This window comes from Sardina pilchardus, chromosome 9, assembly GCF_963854185.1.
Source record: "Sardina pilchardus chromosome 9, fSarPil1.1, whole genome shotgun sequence".
In the NCBI taxonomy this organism is placed as follows: domain Eukaryota; kingdom Metazoa; phylum Chordata; class Actinopteri; order Clupeiformes; family Clupeidae; genus Sardina; species Sardina pilchardus.
Window position 1 is genome coordinate 16,228,249 of NC_085002.1, and position 15,776 is coordinate 16,244,024.

Here is a 15,776-nt window from a genome sequence, read left to right on the forward strand (position 1 = left end):
AGAGGATTTTGAAAACACAGCCTCGATACAAAAGCCTGTTATAGCTGGTTTTAGTGATGTTGTTTACAGCAGGCGATGAAAGAATTTTTAAAAAGAGCTACATCTGGGAGTTTTCTGTCGCACATTCTTCAAGAGATGTACTGTGCATAGGATAAGGGTGGTATGTACTGTATGTAACAGATACAAGGGGTGAGTGGATAGACTGGAATAATGATGATGATCATGATGATGAGGTCCCCAGCGTGCTGTTTTACTGGAGCTCACTGAGTCACTTTCTGTCAGACCCCCCCCCCCTCCACACACATACACACACACACACACACACACACATAAACACACACACACACACACACACACACACACACACACACACACACACACACCCTCACTCCCAGTTTCCCTTACCCAGAACAGCCCTTTAATTACAGAGCAGCCAAGGCATCCACCCAAGAACACTTCAGTTCATTTGTACGTGGTGTTTAGACGCACGTGCTCACACACAAACACACACACAAACACAAATACACACACACACAAACACAAATACACACACACACACACACACACACACACACACATACACACACACACACTGACACACACACACACACACTCTCTCTCTGATGTAGGCGGACAGATGAGTGGAGAAAATACTGAGAGTTTATGTAATGTGACACGGCTCAGGAAATTGCCCACACATAAATGAAATGGCTGTGGTCTTTTGTAAAAGTGAGGCCTACACACACACACACACACACACACACACATACCCGCACAGTGCACACACACACATAAACTCCCACTGCTCCAGAGAGATATTGATAGTTGTGATGTGCTGCTAGTGGATGTGTCAGGCTGATTGATGTTCTGCCGGCATCTCTGTCAGTCTTTCCCCGCACAAACGTAAACCCTCGGCTATCGGGAGACACTGGGCTACCCTCAACACAGAGACGGTTCTTATCCTCTGCCAAAGGATGAGATGAGGAATAGGTCAGTTCATTCATTATTCATGCCTGGTGGGCCTCCCTCCATTCATGCTCGGTCTATTTCTGCCGGCAGAAAGATGCAAAGTCTCAAAGTCTCAGCTCTCTGGTGCTCAGTCCTGATATCAAAGCAGATACAGTATGTTCCGAATCACTCCTCTGTGAGCACAGCTATTTTTTAGCCAAGACCATTTGATTTCTTCATAAACCACGTAGGTGAAGACGGTAACTATTAATATTGGTCTGACACGGCATTTTGTACAGTGGTTTGTTGTTGTTGATGACTAGGGTAGCATCAAATTGCCAAAGTGAGAATAAAATGAATTCAGACTTAACACACACACACACACACACACACATACACATACAGTGACACATACACATACACACACACACACACACACACACACATACACACACACACAAAAGAAGACACAGATTTCCACCTGTGCGATTCCTGATTACTTGAGGGCTCTCAGTTCATCAGCCAGTCAGTCAATCAGCAGGTTTTCCCTGATTTATCCAGGCATGGCAGCGCAACCTGGAACACCCCTCAACACCTAACAGACCGTGATGATGAAGTTGTACTTCTGGTTTCCTATTAGATGACATTTACGCAGGGGAATCTTTGGGGGGGGCGGGGGGGTGGCTGAGCAGATTTGGCTGTGTCAACGCTAATGCTAAACGCTAGCAGGAGGCTGCGTCATGCTGTTTTTTGCCCGCCAGTGCGGCCCCTGAGACTGCAGTGGCGGCGGCGGCACGCAAATTTGATAATGAGAAGCCTGAAGGGTTTTTTCCCCTCATAAAAATGCAATTATGCCTAATCATGGCAGTTTAAAAATATCAACAGAGGAGGTTGCGGAGGAGGCAGCTCGACTGGACACAGAGTAGAGTTAGAGGCAGAAATCTTTGAGAATGGGTCATTCACCACAAGGCTACATAATGGGTATGTGACTTCCTTATCAGGTCAGTGTTGATTGTGCATGCTTGCTATTTTTTCGTTGTTGCACTTTTACACTCACACACTGTTAGGAGCTTTTTACTGTCAGCGGTTCCACTGGAATAAAGTGCCTTGCTCAAGGGCATCACAAGGCCAGCTTTTGAGGGAAGACGGAACATTGCTCATTCACCCTCCCTATACACACACACACACTCACACACACACACACACACACACACACACACACACACACACACACACACACACACTGCCCCCCCAGTGGGTCTTGGTGTCACCTTCCTGCCACAAGACTACTTCTCTACCACTGAGGTTACTGCCACTTCAGAGCAATGACTTCGCACATTAGAGCGTAGCACTGCAGCTCTCTGCCATGGTGATACATTGATTGACAGGATGTGATAAACTTTGAGAAATAGTGAAAAAGAGTGATACAAGCATTAAAGCTTTCTTCATTGAGAAAAAAAACTGGTCACTTTGCACCAGGGGGGTGGTACCGTAGCTCCCCATTCTCTTTCTGAGTAGCTCTTCAAAAGGTTTTAGGAAGATGTTCACAAATTTGAAATCAAATTCACAGTCTACAAAGAGAGAATGTATATGAGCTGAAAGGAACCTCTAAAAAGCATACAAACCTTATTCAGCGGTTTGGGTGGAGATCAGCTATGTGAATACATGGCATGCTACTACTAACATGAAAGCTCTTGGCCTTATCTGTTTTGTCAAAGCAGCTCTCGTAGGAAAAAAAGGCTCTCGGCCATGTCCATTTTGTCGTAATACTCGGAGAAAGGAAAGGTTGGAGACCCCTCGTTTACACAGATGCTGAATGAGCATTGTGGGGAGTGCGTTTGGGTGGGTTAAAGCAGACATGTGATGAATGCTGACGCCAGGAGGCAAACGGCCTTTAGTCCGGCCACTGAGATGATGGAGGACACAAGAGCAGAGCAGTGCCTGGGGTATAGTCAGGATCCTAATGGCAGAGATCTCTCTTTCTTTCTTTCTCTCTCTCTCTCTCTCTCTCTCTCTCTCTCTCTCTGTGTCTCTCTCTGTGTCTCTCTCTCTCTCTCTCTCTCTTTGTCTTTCTCTCTCTCTCTCTCTCTCTCTCTCTCTGTCTCTCTCTTTGTCTCTCTCTGAGAAGGTTGATCACCCCCCCAAGGGCTTTCAGATGGTTTACACCAAAAGCCAGGGCACAGTCGAGGGCACGGCTTCCAGAGGAAATGCTACTTCCCATTTAGTCCTCCGAGAACATCTCCGAGCTTCTGTTTGTGCTCCGGCAGGAAGTGGTGTGACGTTATTTCATCAACATATTAATTGGGTGTTGGCATGACCACCCTGGACTCGCATTTAACATTTTTGTGCTCTAATTTTATAAAGCGCCGGTGGGCTATTGGGCTGTATTTGCAGATAAATTGATTAAGGACTTGCCTGCCTTGCCCAGCAGCAGTGTTTTGCATAATCCAATTCGTCATCTTTATCCTCAAGAGCTTGGACCAAACATTTTGGTTTTCAATTGAGCCTCAGAGCTTCAAGTTAAGAAGTTGTGTCGATTTGATATTGTATTTGACATGCATTGGGACTAATGATGAATGAATGCTACTTTTTCATGGAATGTATTGACTGTGTATTGACTGTGTTTGTCTGTCTTGCTGTCTTGGTTATGCACTGTTTGTAATGTCCCTGTCTTTCATGTATCCTTGTATTCTATTGGTGAAACCGAAGGCAAATTTTCACAATCTGTGGACAATAAAGTTTTCGTATTCGTATTCGTATGATGACCAGCCCTGCTTGGCACAGCTAGATGCACTCTGTGTGCTTTTATTAAGTTACATGCTTTTGACAGCAAATCAGATGCTAATTGTTTATTGAATGTTGATTCATTAGACTTGCGGGACACTTGCCTACATTTACTGATAACATCCTGAATAAAGGGCCCTTCACACCAGGAATGATATCTATAACGTTAACTATTATGATGAAAGCATCCACACTGACCAACAGTAAAGAAAGTCTCTCCTTGTTGATGAATGTGATGGCTAAAATGTGATGGATCCTGATTGGCTGTCAGTTTTTTATAGCTTGCTCTGAAATTGATCCCAAACAATATCGTCCTTCATGTCGTTATCATTATAGTTTATGAGTATGGACGGCATCATTCATATTAGCTTGGACGACTTTTTGCCGTTACAGTTATAGTTATCATTCTTGGTGTGAACGGCCCTTGAGTCAAGTTTGAGCTCAGTTACATTATTATTGGTAACACTGAAGTACAAGTACAAATGGGGGTTTCGGGCCGAATTAGAAATAGAAAAGTAGACCACCCTTCCTGCCGGACGACCCACCCACCCTTCTAACCTCAGCCATCAAAGGGGCGACTATTCCAAGCCGTGGCCTGGCCACAAACATCTGGGCCAAGCTTGTGCTCCTCAGGTCAGAGTCTCTGTCCAATATCTGCACACGGGCACCTGGAAGTGCACTCTCTGAACTTCTGCCCCTCCCTCACACAGCTCTCTCTCTCTCTCTCTCTCTCTTACGCCACTCTTTTGTGCTCTCTTTCTTTCTTTCTTTCGTTCTCTCTCTCTCTCTCCCTCCCTCCCTCCCAAGCAGATTCTGCTTATGGAGGTGTGTGTGTGTGTGTGTGCGTGTGTGTGTGTGTGTGTGACCTCCGTTTTAAGGTCTGAGTCATAGTCATACTGGCTCTTCCTGCTCCTTATTAGTCGCTAAGTCAGGTTTTATGATGGCGTGCTTTATGCCCCCCCCCCCCCCCCCCCCCCCCCCCCCTCCCCCTCCCTGGTGTCCTTGTGCCCCACGCTGCCCTCTGCTTGGTGTAATGAGTCTATTTCCATCTGCGCTCCTCTGGTGGAGCTGGTGGCTTGTGGGTCATTAAGTACCGTGATCACTTTGAGATAACGACAGACCAGACAGACAGAGGAGCCAAGAAAGAGGCATATCTCTCCTCCGCTCTCGCCTTCACTCTCTCCTCCTCTCTCCTGCTCTCTCTCCTGCTCTCTCTCCTCTCTCTCCTCTGCTCTCGCTCCTGCTCTCTCCTCTGCTCACTCTCCTCCTCTCTCTCCTCCTCTTTTCTCCTCCACTCTCTCTTCATAGGTAGACTTTACCAAAACAAAAAAAAAAGTAATAAGAGAAAAACCTCTCTTATCAGCTGTATGTCATTGAAAAGTAAATAGACAGTGGGATATTATCAGAGTGATATTAAATTGTTAATGTCATACAAAATCAGTGTATTTTATATCTTCTTGTATCAAAACGGACTCATTTAATACGCACACATTCTTTCACAATATATACTCTCTGCTACTGAAACTGGCCACTTAAAGCTGAGAATAGGGTCGGTTCGGTCTAGCTCTATTCTGATCTGGTCACTCCTGATGCAGTCAACTGTGTGGTCAGCCTGCAGTCAAAACCACCCGAGTGTGGTGACTGTGAAGGACATTCCTCACCCAGCGTCTCCTGGTGTGGTCTCCACAGCGCTGCTATTTTGTGTTCTCTCCCTGTGTCTGTGTGTGAAAGTCCTCCCTCCGGTGCATGTGTGTGTCAAATTTAATTTCATGTATGCTTTTGGAAATGAGTCATATAGTTCGCCAAGTGTTAACCGGGTCATTCCACGCCAAATCAACCAGAGCCCACGCACTTGCGTCTCAAAAAAATCTGAAAAAAATACCATGTGTGCCTATGTTACCCAGGAGACACTCTGTAAAATGTTTTTGTGCTAAGATCAATACTTTTCAAGTAATAGCCAGTTTTACAGGGGGAGGGGGGTGTCAAATTAGTTCTGCCTCTTTTTTTTGTCAAAGTTCACAAGCTCATTGCTCAAGAACTAGAATCCGTAGGAGGCTCAAATTTTGCAGGCTGGTGCATAAATAGCAATAGTATGCAGTAAAATCATTACGAGTAGTCTGGATGATCCTGCATGGTCATAGCAGTCCCTCAAAGTTGATCAACATTTTATTGGAGTTTTTGGCTGTGTTCTGTTTAGGCCTTCAGAAGACACATTTTTACTCAACATAGACACTTGGGTTTTTTTTCTTATTGAGATAAGTAGAAACACTCTCCGAAAAAGCAATGAAGAGAAAAGAAAATCCATCAGGGACTGAACAGCAGACCTCACAAGTTTGAAAAATAAATTTGGATCTCATATTCAGAGCACCCTAACACCTTGTGGGAATATACAAAGATTTTTTTTATATTTTTTTCTATAATCTGCATTACCTCTTCTTTTTAAAAACACCAATTTGACTTGTCTTATGCAAATCTTTCTTTTTCATTTCCCACCCTGAACAAGGGCAAAATGCACCAGGGTCATTCCACCTCAATTCAACAAATGCCTTCTGCTTGACCATCTCAGATTTCCTTCAAAATTTTACCACCTGAAGAGTAACCATTTAAACTGACTTAGCCAAAATATTAGATTGGTATACCTAATACATCCAGAGAAAAAGGTTTTTGAACATGGTACCCCCCTTCTGATTTTTGGCACATTGGCGCCCTCATCTAAATCTGCAGCAACGTTCAGATGTCATTATCTCAAAAAGTGTTCAAGCTAAAGACTTCAAATTTTCTGTGAATAATGATTGCTACCTATAGATTCCACATAGTCATTTGTAGGCCATATGTATTGATACTGACTGTGTTTCAATCTTGTGAAATCAGAAGAAAAATGGCAGATTTTTTTTCAACCCCCACATTGGGTGCTCCATTACACAATTTGTAAACAAAATGTTTGACAAATGGTTATATCTCTCTACAGAAGTGTTTAAGCTGTCTTTGAAAAAGTAATTAAGAGGTGTCTATATTGCTTTTTTGTTGGAAGTATTGTAACACAAAACTGAAAAATAATCAATTTGGATGATATTGTATCTCCCCATTACAGAGGTATGACACGCAATACCAATGAATTGAACACATCTCCAGAAAGAGTATGGAATGGGCTTTCAGACTGTGAAATTTCAAGATGGTATTATGGCTGCAGTTATTAATTTTTTTTTTTTTAAATATTGGTCTATTACAACAATTAGCGTTGCTTTTTTGTGCTATTATTTAATGATTTCATAATCCTTGTCTTATTCCTAAGTATCAGATGTTTATGTCTCATACTGTTAAACATTTATATTTTCATTTACTTGCTGAGTGATGAACTAATAAAATATTTCCTGTATTTCCGAAATAAATTGCTGCTGTCACTATTTAATGCCACTAGATGTCACTGTTCATGGATATCAGCAATGTGTTGTTATAGTAGACCAATATTTCAAAAATAACATTTCAATAACCATAGCCATAATACCATCTTGAAATTTCACAGTCTGAAAGCCCATTCCATACTCTTTCTGGAGATGTGTTCACTTCATTGGTATAGCTTGTCATACCTCTGTAATGGGGAGATACAATATTATCCAAATTGATTGTTTTTCAGTTTTGTGTTACAATACTTCCAACAAAAAAGCAATATAGACACCTCTTCATTACTTTTTCAAAGACAGCTCAAACACTTCTGTAGAGAGACATAACCATTTGCCAAACATTTTGTTTACAAATTGTGTAATGGGGCACCGAATGTGGGGGTGTGAAAGAAATCTGCAATTTTTCTTCTGATTTCACAAGATTGAAACACAGTCAGTGTCAACACATACGACTTAGGAATGAATATGTGGAATCTATAGGTAGCAATCATTATTCACAGAAAATTTGAAGTCTTAAGCTTGAACACTTTTTGAGATAATGACATCTGAACTTTGCTGCAGATTTAGATGAGGGCGCCAATGTGCCAAAAATCAGAAGGGGGGTACCATGTTCAAAAATGTTTTTCTCTGGATGTATTAGGTATACCGATCTAATATTTTGGCTAAGTTAGTTTAAATGGTTACTCTTTAGATGGTAAAAGTTTGAAGCAAATCTGAGATGGTCAAGCAGAAATTTTCTCTAAAATCCGTTGAATTGAGGTGGAATGACCCACCATAGAGATCTATTGAGAGATTTGTTTTGTATAGAGTAACCACTAGGTGCCACTAAAATCACTGAATCACTGAAATTGCCGGGTGGGGACAAAACATATTGATCTCAATGGTGCATTTTGTCCATGTTTAGGGTGGAAAATGAAATAGAAAGATTCGCATAAGACAAGTCAAATTGGTGTTTTTAAAAAGAAGAGGTAATGCAGATTAACGAAAAAAATATAAAAAAAATCGTTGTATATTCCCACAAGGTGTTAGGGTGCTCTGAATATGAGATCCAAAATTATTTTTCAAACTTGTGAGGTCTGCTGTTCAGTCCCTGATGGATTTTCTTTTCTCTTCATTGCTTTTTCGGAGAGTGTTTCTACTGATCTCAATAAGAGAAAAAAAATCAAGAGCCTATGTTGGGTAAAAATATGTCTTCTGTAAGCCTAAACAGAGCCCAGCCAAGAACTCCAATAAAAATTTGATCAACTTTGAGGGACTGCTATGACCATGCAGGATCATCCAGACTACTCGTGGTGATTTTACTGCATACTATTCCTATTTATGCACCAGCCTGCAAAATTTGAGCCTCCTACAGATTCTAGTTCTTGAGCAATGAGCTTGTGAACTTTGACAAAAAAAAGAGGCAGAACAAATTTGACACCCCCCTCCCCCTGTAAAACTGGCTGTTACTTGAAAAGTATTGATCTTAGCACAAAAACATTTTACAGAGTGTCTCCTGGGTAACATAGGCACACATGGTATTTTTTTCAGATTTTTTTGAGACGCAAGTGCGTGGGCTCTGGTTGATTTGGCGTGGAATGACCCAACCGAGTCTGTAAAGATGGCACTTTTGGGTGCGCTTGATTGCGTTGGGTGCACTGTACGGGACCTGCTGTGCCAGTTCTCTCTGCAGTCGGCCTGTAGTTCCGGAGCATTCTGAGCTGCTGCTGTGCTGTAGGTGCCAGGTGATTTTGCACGCTCCACATACTCCAGCCAGGGGTGAACAAAGGCTCTGTGAAGCCTCCTTCGCTTATTTCCCATTATGGTGCTTGTTGTCGTGCACGTCTTCTCGTGTTTCCGTGTGTCTTAAGTGGCGTAATTTCAAACAGGATATTTGTACACTACAGGACACAGCAGAAACCCAAGAGAAATGTTTACAATTGCAGCGGCCCCCTTTTTTTCTGACTGTGTTGCCTGGGGGAGTTTGGGGAAATGGAACAGTGTGCACGCCAGTGCTTTTGTAAAGGAGAGAAAAGAGAGAGTGTGTGTGTGTGTGTGTGTGTGTGTGTGTGTGTGTGTGTGTGTGTGTGTGTGTGTGTGTGTGTGTGTGTGTGTGTGTGTGTGTGTGTGTGTGTGTGTGTGTGTGTGTGTGTGTGTGTGTGTGTGTCTGCGTATGTGTGTGAGTGTGTGTTTTGATGATCCCATTTAACAAAGAGATAAAGTAAACCCCATATGTGTGTATCTAATTATAAATGTTTAATTTTTTCCTTCTATGTTCTCGTAATCCCGTGGGAAGCATAAGTATTTTCTTATCTCGGAGAATCGTTTATAGAAAGATGTTAAGTCAGGACATTCTGTGCCCGTACGGTGGGAAAAACATATGGATTTAGCTCAGTTTTCCCCAAGTTCATTGACTCGTTCATATCGTTTTTTTTTGTCCTGAATCTTAAAAAGGAAATGGCCTTGTCTGTGGGGAGCATTACACTCTTATGGTGAAATCCTGCTTGTTTTTACAGGCCCTCGACTGTGACCGGACTGTCCTTCAGAAACTGAAGAAAGCTGCCAAAGCGAAGCATGCTTCAGGTCAAGGTGAGGTCAAGGGCGCGTAATAGCTAGTCCCATGGTGTGTGAAACAGCCTGTCTGTTCAGCATCACTAAAAGGGGGCACACACAAAGGTTGGACCCCCACATATGAACAGCGGCCATCGCTCAGACTGAGAGGCTCTGTCCAGGCTCTGTCCATTACACACACCACATACTCAAGTGGGGTTCAATTAAAATGGTGTCAGTCACACGTCCATGTGTGCAGCATGGGGGAACCAACACCAAGGACATAGTCACTCGGAGTTAATAACAGGGGTGCAAATCACAGAACTCCATAAAAGTATCAGATGGTTTAGAGAGTGATTCAAAACATCAGCGATGTTATTTGAGTTCAACTTAGAGGTAAATATGGACAGAAATGGAAATCTGTATGCAGGAATGTGCCAGTGTGCCTTTCGCTGAACTATTCAAACAGTATTTGTGATCTGGGTTTAGTAGATGTTTTGATTTGTGATATAATGAGTTCTATAAGACCCATGACTGTTTTCATGTCCAGCCGTAAAAGACTGGACTCACTGATGGAAATATACCACCCTTAATGAAGTTGTGTCTCTACTTTAGACCACATATCACATCTGGAGGTCTACATCAACTCCATGGAGAAACTTGCCGTAAATTTCCGGAGCAACGGGGAGCAAGAGGTGGCCTCTGCCTTCAACAAGTTCGCCGAGTTCTCCAAAGAGCTGCTGACGCCAATGAAAAACCTGGTGAGCGACCGACTCTCCGCTCTTCTCCTGCTCACACAAGAGAGCGATAAGGCACTTTGTGCCTCCAGATAAGGCAGAGCCCTTCTCTAGCTGACCCACTGGGTCCCTGTTTTATCTACAAGTCCTTTAAAAGTATGAAACTCTGGCCTGAGGACAGATAAAAAGCTTCACGGTGCTCTGAAATAGAGAGACCACAGTATTTTGTAAAATATGTATGACCTGACACTTTTTTCATGTTTGGCTTGTGAAAAGGTTGCGCGGGGGATTTTTTGGTGATAAGTTCTTTTTCCTCTTTGCAGTTGAATAGCATGCTTCACAACATCAACTTCTTCCTGGATTCTCTGGTGAAAGGGGACCTGAGAGAGGTGAAAGGGGTAAGCCCAAATGTCACCTCAGCCCGATCACAAGTAACGGCTTCTCTAAATATCACATGTCTCAAGGACTCTTTAAAAAAAAAAAAAGAAAAGAAATAAAATAGCCTCCACTCATAATTTTTCAAGGTTAGCAACGACTGCTATGAACGAGCTCGCCAGACACCCACTGTTAATTATTACGCTTGTTGTGTGGTTTGGTGTACTGGGCTTCTTGCACACTCACATGCAGCCTTTTGAGGAATATATTGCAGGCGCGGTGTGTGTCGAATAAGTGTGCGAGTGTGGCTATGAGAAGCTAATGAAGTGTGTTGTGTTTAACGAGGGAGGCTGCAACGCCGTGCAGATCAGTGTGGCCTCCCCGTGGGGAAATCCATCGAGTGGATAATTAAAAACGCAAGCTTGTGTGGGAGAGAGAGAGGGAGAGAGAATGAGATTGAGAGCGACTGAGAGACAAAGAACGATAGACATGGAGAAATACAGAGGGAGAGAGAGTGGTAGAGAGAATATACTGCAGAACAGACAAAGGGAGACGGACAGAGAGAGAGAGGGAGAGATGTAAAGAGAGTGACTTGTGACGAGCAGGGAAGACTAGGAGGCGTGGGGGGTAGCAGCTGGTGTGCCCAGCAGTCATGGCCTGATGTGTTTTTCTCTTAATGGAAACCTTAATCTAATTCTCTCCCTTCCTCAGGATCTGAAGAAGCCATTCGACAAGGCCTGGAGAGATTATGAGAATAAATTGTGAGTTGACTCCTTGTCCTTTTGTGAAAAAACGGCACACTTTTATTCCACTACAGATGGAAAAATAATCATATAAGCTTTACAAACAAGTTATGTATGCACACAAAAGAAAACAAGAAAGCCAGTCAGAAGTACTAAACATTCATAAATGTTATGTCTTCTACTTGACTTTGTCTGGTAGACTCTACTTTGTTCCAAGAGAGTCTCATTGGAGTTGGACTAAAGAACAATGTGTGTCCGCAATGCAAAGTGTGTTATTTTTTGCTCGAGCTCAGGAAGTGATGATGTCTTAGAAGGTTGCGCAGCAAACAAAAAGAGCACAGCCAATGTGTCGTCCATCTGTTGAGCCACAGATGAAGTGAACTGGAGGTGTTATGACGGCCTCTTTTTGCAGTTGAGGAAGAGCGTTTCCTGAACTGCGACGAGATTAAGGTGGTCAAGGCCTAATTTAGCTGCTAGCACATGAGAATATGACTGCTGAGGTTGTTGTGGGGAAGAGTTTATGTGTGTGTCTGTGTCTGTGTCTGTATATGTGTGTGTGTGTGTGTGTGTGTGTGTGTGTGTGTGTGTGTGTTGTGCTCTGTTGTGTTGTTTCCCACAGTCTCACGTAGCATTCGATCATCATTGTCACTCACCATTGAGGACAAGCTTGGAGGTGCTTCATCATCTACCATATCCATATCGGTGTCGAAAGTGAAACCCTGATGTGGGTTTCATATCTTATCCATTGTTTTAGTCTGCAGCATTGAGGATGTGTGTTGGTGTCCGTGTGTGTGTGTGTGTGTGTGTGCCAGCCATTTGGCAGTACACTAAATGGACTGGCAGATGCAGCAGTACGATAAACAATATGGCATAAAGGAGTGCTTGTGATTATATTTCATGGTTCACTCGCTCTCCTTTGTGTGTGTGTGTGTGTGTGTGTGTGTGTGTGTGTGTGTGTGTCTGCAGCACTAAGATAGAGAAGGAGAAGCGTGAGCTGGCAAAGCAGTATGGGATGGTGCGGACGGAGGTGAGCGGAGGGGAGATCGCTGAGGAGCTCGAGAAGGAGCGCAGGATGTTTCAGCTGCAGATGTGCGAGGTGAGACAGACACACACACACACACACACACACACACATAATCATCATTAAAACGTAACTATATATATACACACGCACGCAGACAGACAGACAGACAGACACACATACATGTCAGACGTATGCACACAGACACAGAAGCCCAATGCCCATTGACGCTCTATAGAGCTATTTTCGGTAACACTTTACTTGACGAGTGAGTTGACATTCATAGCAGCTGACATTAGACTTTTATTTTGACAAGTTGTCGTCGTTCTGTCTTCCACATTCATGAGAGGTTTGGTATGAATGTTGAGTCATGTCTCATGAATGCTTTATGTGCAGTTTGTCAGCTGCTATGAATGTGTCATGAACTCACCCGTCAAGTAAAGTGTTACCCTATTTTCTAGTATTTGGCGTCGACACACGTCAGTCACCGCCAGACACTGCCAGTGGGCTTTGCGCCGTTAAAAAATGATGAGAGTTCTAAACTTTGGCGTCACTTGACGCACCGCAGACGCCACCAATGCCCGTTGGCCTAGACTCAATCCCAGTCACAACATGTACAGACAAACAGACTCCCGCTCATTAATCATCAAAACACATATGATATGCTCAAACACACTCCACTGAAAAGCACTTTATCCCAGCACCTGTTGTGCCAGAGTGAGTGAAACTCTGCCAGCTCTTTCGCTCTCCTGCCAGAACTGTGTAGTTGGAGCTCCACCCTATGGTTCATTCACAGAGGAAGCTGAAATAGAGCATGTGTGAAACCCAACACCACATGCCAGTTACCTTTGTTCATTTTTTTCATCTTTCTGCCCTCAAACACCTCTCTGTTCAAACCATTGCAACAGCCCTTTTCTTAACAAAATGTAACCTTATGAACAAGCAGGATGATCCAGCTACAGACGTGTTAATTCATCCACAACTGAAACGTTGAGTATCCTCTGTGCTTTGTATAAAGTCTGGAGTTATAGTGTAACATTAGCTGTGCTTGCTTGTTTGGACATAGTGTATTGTCTAACAGCTCATCTTCAGCTTGGGCCCTATTATATTGATGAAATGATATAGTGTCAAGTGTTAAAAGTGGGACATTTTACATGCTGTGTTGTTGCCATACATGTTCTCTTTAGGGTCAGTAGTGTGAACTTTGAAAGGCGTGTGTTGTGTCTATATTTCTATATATAGACCAGTAGGCTAATGTCATCCCCCCCCCCCCACACACACACACTCTGAAGGCCAGCTAGTGCCCGTTATGTGTAATTGGTGCAGTGGGCTCGCTAATGAGATCATGAGGGTGGTGTCCTGGAAACCAATACAGATCATGTAGTTTGGGCTCCCTCTCAGCCCACTGCCATGTGTTAGCACCCTGCTACTAGATCATGCAGCGTGGTTATAGATCAAACTATCTAACCCAAACAAGGCTAAAGGTCCTCTGCCTTGAGCATATTGTGTACAGTGTTATTTAAGTCCATTCTTAAATCTCCAATGACTGCTCATAGTCGATGATCGGCATAGACGTTGTAACCCAAACATAGCTAATCATTTCTCACTATCAAGTGGAAGACTGTTATTTGAGTCGATACTTATATCTGACTACTGATACTAAGTCAAAGTATGAAGGCTACAATAATTTCCTGTGTACTAGCCGCATTGTGTATAAGCTGCATGACAGTGTTGTGTGCAAGTTAAAACAAAACAAAACCATATTAATACCATATTAACTGCACCTCTGTATTAGCCTCATAGCTGAATACATTTTGCAAAATCAATGTATAAGCTGTGGCTTTTAGTTGGGAAAGTACAGTATAGATATTTTAATCCAAACAGCTCCATGTCATTGACTGATGGCTGAGAGGCTGCACTTAAATATCCAATCAGAGGCTTGTAATTAAGACAAGCAACTCCTCCATAGCTCCTCTGTAACTGCGTAAGATGTTAGCATGTGCCATTGATGTCTGATTGAATCCTCCCTCTCTATTTCAGTACCTTATCAAAGTGAACGAAATCAAGACCAAGAAGGGCGTTGACCTGCTGCAGAACCTTATCAAGCACTACCACTCCCAGTGCAAGTAAGAGGAAGCACAGCTAGCGTGCAACAGCATTGTGTTTAGATGGGATTGTGTGTGTAGAGTTGCTAAGATGTTAGGTAAGTGTGTGCTTTTTCTGCACATCGTTTTTTGGTCTGCATAAAGCAGAAGATTCAACACAGAGACACAGACACCCTCACATTCATACTCATTCACACATACACACACACACACACACACACACATGCACGCGCACACACGCACACACACACACACACACACACACACACACACACACACACACACACAGTCACACGTTTGTGCACTCAATGTATTGATTGAGCTCTGAACTCTAGTCAGGACCAGCGGAAGAGACAATGGCTCTGTCACTATCAACCCTGTGCAGAGCTGACAGCAGCGCTGCCACTGCATCTGTGAAAATCCTCCCTTTAAGATAAGGAAGCTGTGGCAAGCAACAGAATTAATTTGCCCCTTCCCCGAGTCTTTGAGGTCCCACTTTCTTCACTGTGTGTGTGTGTGTGTTTGTGTGTGTGTGTGCGTGGATGTGTGTGTGTGCGTGCGTGTGTGGATGCGGGAGTGAGTATGTGCATGAGTGCGGGGGTGAGCTTGCGTGTGTGCATGTGTGTGTGCGTGCGTGCCTGCGTGCATGAATGTGTGAGTGCATAGTTGTGTGCAGGGTGTCTGTGTGTGTGTGTGTGTGTGTGTGTGTGTGTGTGTGTGTGTGTGTAGGGGGCTGGAGATGTGAACAGCTGCTTGAGGACTGAAATGAAAAGCCTTATAAGACACGTCTGTTACAGATGATGTGGTGAAGTGACAGCTCCACAGATGAGATTGGATTAGATAAAAAAAATAGATTCCACAGCTGTTTTTGACATGATATCCAGCTGTTGCTTCATGTGTCATTTTGTGTGTGTGTATGTGTATTCATGTAGACATATCTGTAATTAGGCTATATATAATTCATGTGCATAATTAACTTTGTGCTTTTCACATTTTATATTTTCAACTTTTTTATGTCCATTGGCAGAGGGAATAAATTGTAAAGGTGATAGGAACTAGTTTGCCTGATGAAGATCTGTTGATCGAAACGTTACCTTGTGCAGACCCTCACCTTTACTCTTTGACACGTTTTT

General features: G+C 43.2%; 1 protein-coding gene across 2 annotated transcripts in view; it reads left to right on the plus strand.

Moving 5' to 3' along the window:
• Nucleotides 1–15,776, plus strand: part of unm_sa1614 (un-named sa1614) — a 71,558-nt gene that overhangs the window by 5,986 nt on the left and 49,796 nt on the right. Inside the window, exons 2-7 of one of the 2 annotated variants that reach the window (XM_062546000.1) lie at nucleotides 9,629–9,701; nucleotides 10,278–10,423; nucleotides 10,723–10,797; nucleotides 11,486–11,535; nucleotides 12,484–12,613; nucleotides 14,579–14,664. In XM_062546000.1, coding sequence (XP_062401984.1) covers nucleotides 9,629–9,701; nucleotides 10,278–10,423; nucleotides 10,723–10,797; nucleotides 11,486–11,535; nucleotides 12,484–12,613; nucleotides 14,579–14,664 — 560 coding nt within the window. Of the gene's footprint in view, nucleotides 1–9,628; nucleotides 9,702–10,277; nucleotides 10,424–10,722; nucleotides 10,798–11,485; nucleotides 11,536–12,116; nucleotides 12,242–12,483; nucleotides 12,614–14,578; nucleotides 14,665–15,776 lie in introns of those variants that run through there. The other variant, XM_062546001.1, reaches the window with a different exon arrangement.